Source organism: Diorhabda sublineata, chromosome 6, assembly GCF_026230105.1.
Source record: "Diorhabda sublineata isolate icDioSubl1.1 chromosome 6, icDioSubl1.1, whole genome shotgun sequence".
Taxonomy (NCBI): domain Eukaryota; kingdom Metazoa; phylum Arthropoda; class Insecta; order Coleoptera; family Chrysomelidae; genus Diorhabda; species Diorhabda sublineata.
The window spans coordinates 15,032,278-15,045,939 of record NC_079479.1 but is presented as its reverse complement, the minus strand read 5'-3'; the positions used below and the strand labels follow the sequence as shown (position 1 = coordinate 15,045,939).

General features: G+C 30.4%; 1 protein-coding gene across 7 annotated transcripts in view; it reads left to right on the top strand.

Moving 5' to 3' along the window:
• LOC130445787 (serine/threonine-protein kinase Genghis Khan) overlaps positions 1-13,300 on the top strand; it is a 119,624-nt gene extending 106,324 nt beyond the window's left edge. For all 7 annotated transcript variants that reach the window (XM_056781656.1, XM_056781659.1, XM_056781658.1 and 4 more), the window contains 7 exons: positions 387-573; positions 3,388-3,576; positions 4,957-5,142; positions 6,875-6,983; positions 7,047-7,221; positions 8,471-8,701; positions 12,265-13,300. In XM_056781656.1, the coding sequence (XP_056637634.1) occupies positions 387-573; positions 3,388-3,576; positions 4,957-5,142; positions 6,875-6,983; positions 7,047-7,221; positions 8,471-8,701; positions 12,265-12,381 (1,194 nt within the window). In that variant the 3' untranslated portion in view covers positions 12,382-13,300. The remainder of the gene's footprint in view (positions 1-386; positions 574-3,387; positions 3,577-4,956; positions 5,143-6,874; positions 6,984-7,046; positions 7,222-8,470; positions 8,702-12,264) is intronic.
• The last annotated feature ends 362 nt before the right edge of the window (positions 13,301-13,662 follow it).

Here is a 13,662-nt window from a genome sequence, read left to right as displayed (position 1 = left end):
AAAATGTTGTACGAGAACTTCAAAATCGCCTCGGTTATTGTCAAAAAGTAAATAGTGGCCATTTTGAACATTTAATTTAATTGGAAAGTACATTGTGAATTGTGAGAGACATTATCAAAATTTTACATCTAAAAATTAATTTTCTCAGTTATGATTGCACAAAATTTAAAAAAAAAATTATATTGCTGAACAGAGGACTAAAATCCTTTTCCGACAAGGTGCCATTTATTAAATAATGCATAACGGTTTTGATGGAAATTATGAATTAAAATATCCAATTGTAGTTTGTTGAATGCATTTGAAAGTGTTTACATTCAATAGTTTAAATAGATATAAGAAACCAATATTCTATAAAGTACTTATTCTAATAATTTCTATTTTTACAGCAAAATTCTTCTGTAATTATAATTTATGAAATTACCCGTACTAAAACCAGACATCAACGTGTTAGAGAAATAGGATTACCAGTTAGTGTACAATCTCTCCAATTATTATCTGATGGTCGTCTCTGTGTGGGGTCACCTTCATGTTTTACAGTGTACAATATTGAAAGTGGAGACCAACAATTAATATGTAAGTGCTTCATTCATATTTATCTTTAATGAATAGATATTATTATGAATTTCTTTAATTTCTTAGTCATTTTAATATGATTATATTTCAAATGTTCTTGATTTTATGTCTCTTCTGTTTCAAAATTATTTTTTTTTGATAATTTTTTAAAAGAAAGATAAAAATTGACGTTTCAACTTCTTTTAGTCTTTATCAAAATATTCTAATAAATTTTGACAAAGACTGAAAGAAGTCGAAATGGCAATTTTTGTCTGTATTTCAAAAATTATTTAAAAAACTAATTTTAAACAGAAAAGACCTAAAATGAAGAAGACTTAGAAACATAAAGATATTATTATGTGTAGGATTATTCATTATAACCCATTCCTCACACAATATTCTTTGCTGAATTACAACAGTTTATAAATATCAGCAGATATAAATATGAAATTTCGTTTTTGATTGAATATCATTAATATTTTCAACATACATATCCATCAAAGTTACTTTCAGGGTTTGCGTTTTTCAACAATACAATTTTTATTGTTTTTAATTCTTAGAATTCTGATTCCATATCTTCGACGAACAGGGTACATTTTTTCACAAATATAATGTATTTATTTATATCGAGAAAATGTTTTTCTTTGACAAACGGTACCTTCTAAGTCATCAGTGATGTATTTTATTTAAACGCTGTTATTTTTCCAGGATATCGTTTCCAGCTAATAATGAATTATAATCTCCTTCGATGAGTACAGTATCTACTGATAACCTTAATATTTACTTTGTGAATGTAGCCAAACATTTATCATGATCTACTTTCATATTTCCCTGATGTTAATGCTAACTTACAGTTTCTTTTTTATGCCCGTAGTTTTAGCAGAGCTTCGCAGTACAATTAATGACATCAAAAATAAATACTCGTAAACTGATGGACTTACATTTGAGAACACCTCTCGCAATGGTTCAAGTCTTACCTTACCAATAGTGACCTATTTTGTTTCTTCTGTTTATAAACGGCATCGCCTATCTAAAAATCAGTGGTAAAGTATGTCTATTTGTAGACAACATTAGTTTCTCTTGGAGCAACCCTAAACTCACGGCATTTCATAGGACCATATTTAGTGACCTAATTACCCTTAAATCATGGTGTGATTCTAATCTTCTCTATCTCAACGTTTCTAAAACTAAAGTTTTATCACCTTTTTTATTAAATAACATCATCATTGACGTCATTGAATCTTTAAAATTCTTAGGACTTGTTGTGGATAATTCCTTGAAATGGTAGTTACATATTGACGCCTTATCTAAAAAATTAAGCTCCTCCTGTTATAGGTTGAGATCAGTTTCCAAAGAACTGCACTTATCCACCTCCTTAACTGTATATTATGCCCTTATTGAGTCGTATCTCTGATATGCCCTTCCCTTATGGGGTACGCGTGGTGCATCTCAATTTGAGCGAATCTTCAAACTACCAAAGAGAGCTATTAAAGATTTACTCGCATTAAACAGCATGGCTCATCGCAGGGACTTCTTTAAAAGTTTAAAAATTCTGACTCTTCTTTCCTTCTTAATCTTTCAATCCGTTTACCTAATTTGTAAGCACGCTTCTCTAATTTCAGAAAGACTGTTGCACGTCTATCCACTTAAGAACGCGATGCACGACCTTTCCCTACCTATGTACTTCACGTTCAGAATTAGTTACGGGCTTAATATTTTACAATGTAAAATAATGCACAATCACTTGCCTTGCTTTCCTGGTTTAATTTTACTATTGACTTATATACTAATTCTTACCTATTACTATTTCCTATAATTTTGTTACTCATAGTGGTTTTCTTCAGGATATTGAAATTTTATTTTATTAGATTTATCTTTATTTAGTTATTTTTATTTTTGTTTTTTTAGTTTTTAAAAGCTTTTGTCTACAAATTGTAACAATTTGTTGACAATAAAGCATTTCTCTTTCTCTCTCTAACATAACCTTAATTTGCCTTATTTTTTATATAAAAGTTTGCTTTTGCTGGAAATGCATAAATATGCTATCATACCTTGAAATTGAAAAAAAAACAAGAAAAAAATCACTAAAAGAGAATAAATGCATATGGGTCAACCCCTTATACCACTGTATTCATGCGTCGCGGCATGCTTGATATCAAATGTTTAATAAAAGCTTGCGGTATATTCTCCCATTCTCCAATAGCGACCTGTATGAGTTGGTTGTGATTAGAAATAAGTGTTCTCTAGGATTCATATCCGGACTGTTAGGTGGCCACTCTAATAACGGGAAATTGACTTCATGTAAGTAGCCAATAACCTGTCTAGCCACGTAAGGACGAGTGTTATCCTGGAAGAATAAAGTCAGGCTCAACAAACGTAGCAAAACATCACAATGAAGTTGTCTAAGTAATATTTGGCATTCATAGATCTGTTACGTATAGCGACCAATTCTGTACGAGCATCGAAGCAAATTCCTCTTATCATAGCAGAAAGAATTATATGAAAATTTGAAACTAAATCTGAATAAAAAAAGCCTATTATTACTGCTGATTTAATCACCTATTACAAATATAAGACTGATAGGTTTTGCTTCACGTAGTAGAAAATAATAGACGTGATGAAAAATAAAACTAAGCAAAAAATTACAAAAAAAATAACATTTTCTTTCCATGTTTTTTCGAATAATTATAAAACGGAATCACATTTTATTTAGCAAAGAACTGGTTATAACTAGAATATGACTTGAGGCAAATTAGTGATATTAAAATGTTAATTTCTCAATTTAAATATATTGCGACAATGATATATATTTTAATAATGTTTTCACCATTTTAGCCCTACTACATCCAGATAATCCATTATATTCAACTTTGATGTGTAGCTCAGTGGAAGCTGTGAGGGTGATAGAATTACCACGCCACGAATATTTATTAGTATTTGGAACTCTAGCTGCATTTGTAGATAGGCTTGGTAGAAAATCGAGAGATAGAGAAATTATGTATCCAGCAGTACCTGTGGCAATAGGTAAAATATAGATATCGATGAAAATCCTGTACTTAAGGTAGTACTACCGGCATTCAGAATTTAATGAAGCTTGAAATATTAATATGTTATTATAAAATAACGAGTTGAATTTTTAGAGGTCTACAGAGAACTGAAAAAAAGATATTAACATTAAAAAAATTTTGTTTTTCCCCATTGATATTTATGAGACGTTTACGTTTATCCTTTATTTCACAAAGTGTAGCGTGCAGATTTTAATGAAAGTAGTATCCACGGAAAGATAATAATTTTCTTTATATTTTGGTTACTTGAAATTTGGACATCAAAGCTTGTGATAAGAATAATTATAAAATAATTAAGAAAAATGTGCTATGTTACTTATATGTGGCAACGCTGCTGGCGAGATTATGATGCACGCGAAATTTGAACGTGTACATATGTGGGCATATTAGTGTTAAACATATTTTTACTTTCAAATAACATACAATATACATTTTTCAAATATAATTTTATTATAAAAGAAAGTAATAGTTACACATTTGACGCTTGTGGTAACGGTAGTATTACCTTAATGCTTATTATGCCCAATGACGAGGGCTCAAATAAAATTTATACTTGTTTGGCATTAACAAAGATAGAAGAATATATTCTAAGGATTTTTTTGTTCTTCGAATAACAATTTTGAAACTTTAAACTCGGCAATTAACTCTGTGACTCATATAATTAAAAATATTTTCTGTGAAAAGTACACATAATCCTAAATTGGAGCGATATTGAATGATTTTCCAATAAATTAGAACTAGCATATTTATAAATTTGCTGTAGATTCAAAAATAGGTTCACATAATTTATGACGCTTTTAAAGATTGTGAATACATGAATATCTATTACTTATTCATTCTTTTCATTTTGTAGTGTTAAACAAATTGTATAATTTTAACACTTTTATGTTAATAGTTTTATACTAATACGAGGAATACTTTTAAGTTTTGAAATTTTGTTGTGACAAGCAACGCATAGATGTCAGTATGGCATTTTTCATTAACTTTTTAAATTGAATGTTGATTAAATTTTATAGACTCAACAATCAATTTCTTTGGATGTAGCTTTTTGTGAAGAATTTGAAAAGAACTGTCGGCACTTTTCAAACTAGTCAAAAGTATATGACAATAAACACCTACAAGAAGATGTAATACACTAGAACAAGATTATATAAATTTTTATTTATAAAGTCTGCCCTCTTGCACCACGAGTGTTTTGAACTAAATAAAAAATAATTGATTGATTCATATTAACTTGGCTGTTGCTCAAAGCTGAAACAGGTTGTTTATGATAATAAAATAAACTAATTATCAGAAAATTTTATTGGTATCAGTTTTTATAAAATAATTATTTTTTTAGCTTACAGGGATGGCCATTTGGTTGTTTATAGTGAAACTCACATAGACATCTTTAACTGTGCTACAGGTGAATGGGTTCAAACATTAAATATTAAGAAAGCAAAACCATTGAATGATAGTGGAAGCTTGACTTTATGTTTTCTAAACGATTTAGCGCATTTACTTTATTTGTCGAACATTCATCAAAGTAAGTAACAATATTAATTATTACGAAATGTAATTTTTTTTAACAAATTGAATCAATTTTTGTTCCATTCGAACGTAACAAGAATTTTTTGTACCATTTTTAATTTTTGATTAATAATATATTATGATATTCTTTGTTGTCAACCGAGGTACTCTAATTTGCGGGTTTTTATGGTAGTCAATAATTTTCTTTGTGTTGCCATTTTGCGTAAAACTTCTTTTATTTGCCATTCTATTGTCCATGATATTCGTAGTATTCTCAATATCCACTTTTCAAAGGCTTCTAGTTTTTTCATTATTGTTTTGTTTAAAGTAGCTGCCTCCATTCCGTAAAGAAGGATCCAGCTCATGTAACATTTTATTATTCTCTTTTTTAATTCATTATTTAGTTTTTATATTATTATTATTATAGTTTATAAAATGCACATTTCTATCGGTGATAATTAGCTTATCGTGGTAGAGCTTAAAATGGTCACTTTTCAGCATCTTCTGCATCTGATACTTTTAGTAAAGGGTATAGGTGTTAAGAATATCGAACTTGTTTGGCAGTTTCTGATGAATGATGTTTGTGGACTTGATTATGCCGGTATATATAGTCAATTTTAGCAAACACACTACAAGCAATGTTATATGTTCAACGGTCTCTGTATTTGTTGACATTTTCTGCATTTGTCGGATTGGGTAGTGGTTTCCTTATTGGCTCACTTCTTAAGGCCGTGTTGATTACTTGGTCTTTAATAGCCATCATGAGGCCCTTGGTCTCTTGGAAAAGTATTGAAGTTGAACTATTCTATGCCTTTTGTGACCATGGCGCAACTTATAGTATCTTACCCTCTATTCGAAGTCGGATTCAGGCGAGGTGACCAAAGAAATCAAATTTATCTTCATTTCGAAAAATACGTTAAAATAGGCTTGGCAAAGGCTGGGATCCCCTAAACAATTTGACTGCCATCAAATCGAACTTATAAGTGACTTTAATCTTTTTATGGACAGCTCCCGTACTCTACATTTTATTTCTGTGTGGTTCAGTAACCTATAATGCTAAAACCTAATTATTTATAGGTTTCCTCGTTTTCTATTGAGCATACGATAATTGGGTAGTTACACATCTCCGTTTATGACAATGATGCTTTTTATATGTAGACGATTATGGAAGACATATTTGACACGCATTTGCTGCGTATAACTTGATGTCATTGAATTAGATGAGAGAGAGAGTACACTTAGTGTTTCTGTTAGCTTTGACGTTAAAAACTATATTAACTTTGTTCTACCAAGCATGGTGTTTAGGCGGTTAGGTAGTTACCCTGGTTCTTTGCGCCTTTGGTGATATCTTCTAGTAGTTTTGTATTTCTTCGTTAAGTAATTATTTTCCTTGGCGTATCTGTAACATCTGTTAATGATACAAACTTCAAGTATCTTATATGAAATGAGAAGGTATCAAGTGGGGTCATCATGGGAGTATATGAGTGGAACCCAGTATGAATGGGTATTTCTCATATCATAAGTTTTATATATTATCAACCTTTGGCGCTTTCCCTTTCCGATAGCTTAAGCTGTTTGGTGCTGTTAGCAGTCGTAGTTCCAATTTTGCTGTTTTTTGAGTTTGTATAATAAATATTGTTCTCTTTTTTTGTTGATCTGAATAACCGCTTTAAGATTATTATTTGGTTATCGAAACGCGCATAAGAAAATATCATTTTCAAAAAATAAACACTTCGTTTTATTTTTAGGAGAATTAATAAATATTGATAATATAGTGACTGTGGATAGAGATGGAAGAACTATCCATAAAACGAGAAGAAGGTTCTCGTTACGAGAAACCAACAGAACACAACGAATGTGAGTATCTTTTGAGTAAAATTTGTATTTTAAAGGGAAAATATTTATTATTGGCCTTTTTAGGAATACAGATAGAAGATCCAAACTTATATCAGCTCCAACAAATTTCAATCATATCAGTCATATGGGACCTGGAGATGGAATCCAGCGACAGAGGTTAATAGACTTGACGCCTACACGTACAGATCAATTATCCGAAAACAATCCATTTAGTACTGCAACCACACCCCCTCAAAGGGTAGGTTTCTTAGTTTTCTGTTTAAAAATAACAGCGGTGCTTTTTTTGTTAACTTTAATAGGATGTGTACCGGATATAATTATCATCGCTTAATTATTCGTAGAAAATTAGAAGCAATGGGGCTTCGCGTTCGTTATGCAACGAAAGCAAGTTAGTATTGGAAGTATCAGAAGTGTTAGAATGAGTGTGATAACATAAATTATATGTCACCAGAGATCTGTGGAGTTTGAAGAAATGATTGAGGAAGTGAATTAACCAAAATTCACCATTAATTGTACAGAATCAAAGTTAAACACACGAGAGCATAGACTTATTTTTACATTTAATTCGAAAGAAACATCTGGTGGTGTATTAAATCCAATTCCTTCATAAATTGATCAAGACCATTGACACTGTAACTTAAAATGCTGTTGTAGGAACTAACTTTGAGATAAATTAAGTTTTGTTTGACGCACACGTTTATGAGAAATTTTTTGCTACTGGTCAGAACGTCAATGTGAAAAATTTAATCTTTTTGGTACAATAGTTTTAAGTTTCAAGGAAATACAGTAGACATACTATACTGATCAATGACTGAGGTAAACAGATAAAGTAATTTCTCTAGGAGTTACTGTTAATTGGTTTTTTTAGCTATCCTGTACTTTACTCCTTCAAATATCAGTTGTTTGAACAGTGTCGTAATACAATATCTGTAAAAATAAATAACCCATTTCATTGTCAACATTTTCTATTTTATTCAACTAACTAACCCCCGGTTATGATGAAATTAAGTTTCATGAATGTGCAGTTCACTGAAAGCATAACTCATTAGTTAATTCAAAAGGAGTTACCGCGTTTGTATTCTTCTAGATTGAATAAATTTTATAGTAAACCACAGAATGATCAACTACCTTTATTTGCAAACAAATTCGAGAAAGAAAGTTTGATAATATTATGCTCTCAAATCTTTAATCTTTTCAATTTTCTAAACGTGTCTTGATAGAATAGTTTATTAATTTGATCTGTTTGATAATTTTTCAACCCACTTCAAACTGTAAATTGAGCTCACGAAAGAATTATTTTTATTTTGAAATAACTAACTATATTTGTGTTTGAAGATAGTTTGGTATTTGATAACTATATAATTTTTCAAGTAGGGAAGTATATGAATTTCACCAGAATCATCCTCTGAAATGTTGAGTGTACTAGTTACAAATGTAATTTTTGGCAGACCCTTAACTAAGTAAATGATTAAATTATACATTTCCAGATACCAACTAAAGCAGCCCCATTACCTCCCAAACATGGTGAAAGGAAGAGGCCAGAGATTTCTAATCCAACTCCTATTAGACCGTCCTTTCCCGCATATAATGGAGCTAAACGAGCTGCACCTCCACGACCAAGAGAACTTCCACCAGCATTACCAAAATCATCTGATAAAACACCATCTCCTGATCCTGTCAGTATCGGTAGCATGTCATCTTTACACGAAATGATCAAGGTAAGAAGAGAATATAAGAAATTTACAAAAAAGCAGTTTGATCATAAAAAAGCTTTTTAATTAAAAAACGATCATAAGTAATAACTTTCAATTAATTTTTCATGTATGTAAAAATCATTTTATCTTCTCAATTGAAACATTCACAAAATATGAAGCGCCACGACATAAAATCAACTCCAATCATACATATTGAGTACAAACTCAAAGTTTCGTAAAAATTCTTCCTAAATTTCTTTTTAGATATAATAATTGATTGAAATATGATTATTGTTGTTTATAAATTAGATTAGATGAGCTAGTGCGTAAGACCGTGAATCTACTTGACATACTGATCTACTGTACCTCGGACTTTTTACTAGTCAGGTAGCAAAGTGATCTTCCTGGAGGTAACGATTTATGCATGTGAGAATAGCATATGTTTCTGTTTGAAAAATAGAAAGTTCTGATCATTGGGATAGCGAGGTTGGTTCCTGGGCCATATATTCCTGCTCCTACTTGTAATTTTTCCATTTTCGAGCCTACAGTGTATAATACTAATGAGCCTCGTGGGAACACAATTACTGCATTTGTGCATTGGTCTCGATTTGTTAGTTTTTGATAAAGCATAGTTTGGAAGATACAACATCCGTGATCATATCTGTGGACACCTTACATACTTTTAGTTTTGTTCTGTTCCTCGTATGCCTTTATTGCTTCAATTTCTATAGAGGTCTAAAATGACTTTAAGTGCTGCCGTGGTACATGATCGTGTCGCACTTGTTATTGCAAAGAAGCCGCCCTTTTCAGCTTTCTCCAATTTCAGTTTTTGTTCTTGGCCACCATATGAAAGCTGCATAGCTTATGATGGGTCACATAACAGATTTGTATATCGGGTTCATCATCTTGAGTTTCAAGCCCCATATTAGTCTCTGATCGAAGTTCACCCTAAGATATTTAATATCCGACTTAGGACTATTTCTGAGGTTTTTTGGAACCTAATTGTTCCTCCTAGAAAATGAAGTTAGGGTGGTCTTATGCTCAGATCTTCATTAACACACCATCTCTGAGCGATTGCTAGAGCAGATTGCATTTGATACCATACTATATAATCATGCTTACCTCGCACGATGAACGGCAGATCATCGGCAACTCCGCAAAATCCATATCATGCATTGGTTGGATTTATAAGCAGTTGATCGACTACTTAGGGTTTAGCAGTTATAATAATATATAATCTCGTTTAAAGGTTTATGAATGATTTTGTTGGAGGACCAATGATCACATTAAATATTATCATATTATATTAATTATTGAGTACTCACTTTTGTAACATCATAGCAAGACAATTGGGGTTGGCTGACTAGATTTTTTGGACATCTTTGTCACATTTCTCGTACACATGATCAATTACATTGGTAATATCTATCAAATTCTTCTGTACGTTCATGATTTTACGTATTTTTATTAATTGATTAATAATAAAACGTACCACTGCCTGTACTATTTAGTAATACAAATGTCTATTAAAAAGCCGTACTCTTCATTGAAAATTTAGCACAAAATATTTGAAATGGTAGAAGAAACTTCACATTACTAAATCAGACAGAAGAGAAAAATGCTTTATTGTCAAAAAATTGTTACAATTGATAGACAAAAGCTTGTAAAAACTAAAAAACAAACATAAAAATAACTAAATAAAGATACAAATAAAATGAAACTTCAATATACAGAAAAAAACCACAATGAGTAAAAAACTTAAAGGTAATAGTAATAGGTAATAAATAGCAAAAATAAAATCAGTCTGCAGCCTGTCCGGAATTAAATATTATTATTATTATTAGAATAGAAGTCGTTTACAGAGTAGAAGGCACTTTCCAGTAAATATGCCCTCAAATTATTGCGGAATGCGAGAAAAGATGATTTCGATTTTATTCCAATTGGCAAGTGATTGTGCATTGTAAAATATTGAGCCCTTAACTAATTCTGGACGTGGAGTAGGTAGGTGAAAGTCGTGATCCACGTTACTAAGTTGATATCCATGCAAGAACTTTTCTGAAATTGGAGAAGTATGCTTACGAATTAGGCAAATGGATTCAAAGATGAATAAAGAAGGAAGAATCAGAATTTTTAATCTTTTAAAGAATTCCCGGCAGTGAGCCCTGTTGTTTATCTCGAGTAAATATTTAGAGCTCTCTTTATAGTTTGAAGATTCGTTCAAATTGAGTCGCATGACAAGTACCCCAGAAGGGAAAGGAATATCGGAGATGTGACTCAATAAGGACATAATAGACTGTTAAGAAGATAGATAATAAGTTCAATTCTTTGGAAACATCAATGGTGGTATTATTTGATAAAAAAGGCTGCAATATATTTTTATATGATAAAACTTTAGTTTTAGAAACGTTGAGACACAGAAGATTGGAACCCTTACCTCTGTTGGTAAGGTATGAGTTGAACCATGCCTGAGGTGTTATCCTGAAACCGTAGTACTGAAATTTGTTAATTAAAAATGTATAATTAATATCAGGTGAAGTAGAGATTATGCTCGATGAAGGAACCTTATTTCTTAGATCATTCACAATTGATCATGTTTCTTTAGAAACATTACGAGAATTGGCGAGTCACCTATTATAATAAATATCTTTGGTAGCTTTTATTGTCTCATGATAAATATATCTGTAAAGTTTCTCGTATTTTTTGAAGATAAAGATCGCATTTTCTTTACAGATATATGTAAACTTTTAGTGGACCAGGATTTGTATTGCTTATTTTCAATAATCGTGAAGGGAAAGAAATTGCCAGACTAGTTAATGTTTTTATGAATCTAGAAAATTCGAAGTACACATCACCAGAGAGCATGCTCCAGTCAGTTGTTTGACAACTATGCTTGAAATTTTGAAGACTTTTTTCCGAAAAGATACGGCATAATTTGCGAGAAGGATTTTACCGAAAATTTTTTTAACACTGCTCATGATAGGAGAGACCTGAATTAAAGACAGTACAGTCGGTGTATTCTGAATCATACGATGACATGACATGAGTCTATAGTACTAGAACTGGTCTTACTTATTCTGGTTGGTGCCATTACATGCATGATCATACCAAAAGAATTGAGAAGTGACTGAAGAAATTCTTGACCAGCACACACGCTGGAATAATCAATATCATAATCGCCACATAGAAATAGTTTGCTTTTTAGAGGTAAACACTCCAGTAAGGTCAGCTTTTTGTAACAGAAAGTTGCACGTCAGCGCCAGGCGTTCTGTAAATCAGATATTAAATCATTGAACTGTGCTATTTCAAAAAAGTCGTTGTTTGTGTACATGATTATAGTACCTCCATGAAATAAAATAGTTCTATTGAATCAGGCTACTGTGGTATAGTTTTTGACACACAACAGGCTCATTATTATTTAACCAATGTTTAGGAAGGATAAAATACATTGTCAAATAAGCAGTATCTATGTAAAATTGTTTTTAATAGGAAGTTTCGACTTATTTCAGTTTTAATCAAAATATGTGAATTGTTTATAAAAATTGCCTTTATGCATTATTAAATTTTATTTATAATTATTCATATTCCAGGTAACGGATAATAGAGGAAGTCCGCGACATTCAATAGCGAGCAATAATAGTTCCAATTTATCAACTCCACCCTCTCCTCACGCAGATCACCATAACAGTTCAAGTTACGATAGCTAAATTAAGAATTTTTTATATATATATATATATATATATATATATATATATATATATATATATATATATATATATATATATATATATATATATTGTTCACTTGAAAATTAAGACTTCATTTTAAATATATATTATAAGATAAAATTTTTTATAAAGTCTTTGTTCAAATATGTGAATTATTCAAAATGTTTCTCTGGCTTTATTTTGGCACTCATTTAAAAACTATTGATTCAATTTTTAAACTAGATTTGTAGACATGATTAGTTACCTCAAAGAATTTCAAGTTATTATCAAAATGTATATTTGTTTTTTTAAATGAAATGGTACTGTACTTATTTTCATGTAAATTTTTTGTTCATAATTATAGTAAAACACCAATGTAAAATACCAGTCAATTAATCGTTGTAAAATTTTGTTTTTTTATTCTAGTAACTCCTCAATATATTTAGTTTTAAACAAAGCACAATTATTCAAATATTGTAACATTGTGCATTTTGATTTTTATATATTTTATATTTATATTTATTTATTTGTCTTTATTTTTAATACATTCACTAATATTTAATAGTGATATTAACAATTCAATAGTCATAGAAAAAATTAATTAAGATATCTTTATATTTATTATGTAATTGCAATTTAGTACAACTTATTATTAAGATAAACAGACAGAGACAATATAGTATTTGTAACGAGTGACTATGAACTGTAACCAAATTACACTAATTAAATTTTAGTCACTTTGCAAATACATTAGTTCAAATGATGAAATTTTTATGGTCCATATTGAATTTATTGTAATTTTTTTTCTGAGTAAAATCCCTCTCTTTTACTAGCTCATCATCCAGATTTAACACAAATGGACAAATCTCTTACAATATTTCAATAAAAGAATTAACTGCTATTAATGTTTTTATATTAATATCAAGTTCCTTTTTACTTTTCATAAAAGTCAATTAGGCATTAGAAAATATATTCGCCATTAAAAAAAAAAACTGAGGAAAAGATCTTGATAAAATTACAAGTTAATGTGGCATATTAACGATGTTAGTTACCTGGTGTAATTAGCTTTTCTTTAATGTTCTAAACTGGACATATTAACGATGCTAGATAACTGGTGTAATTAATTTTTCTTCAGTGTTCTAAACTGTTCTGACTGTGTTTTAAAAACCCATGATAGAGAAACGTGTTGTGACAATGAGATCAACATGTATTAAAACCTCCGAGTGTTACAATGTGTGTCAAAGGTTTTTTTAAAGTACCAATAAAGATAGGAAAATGTCC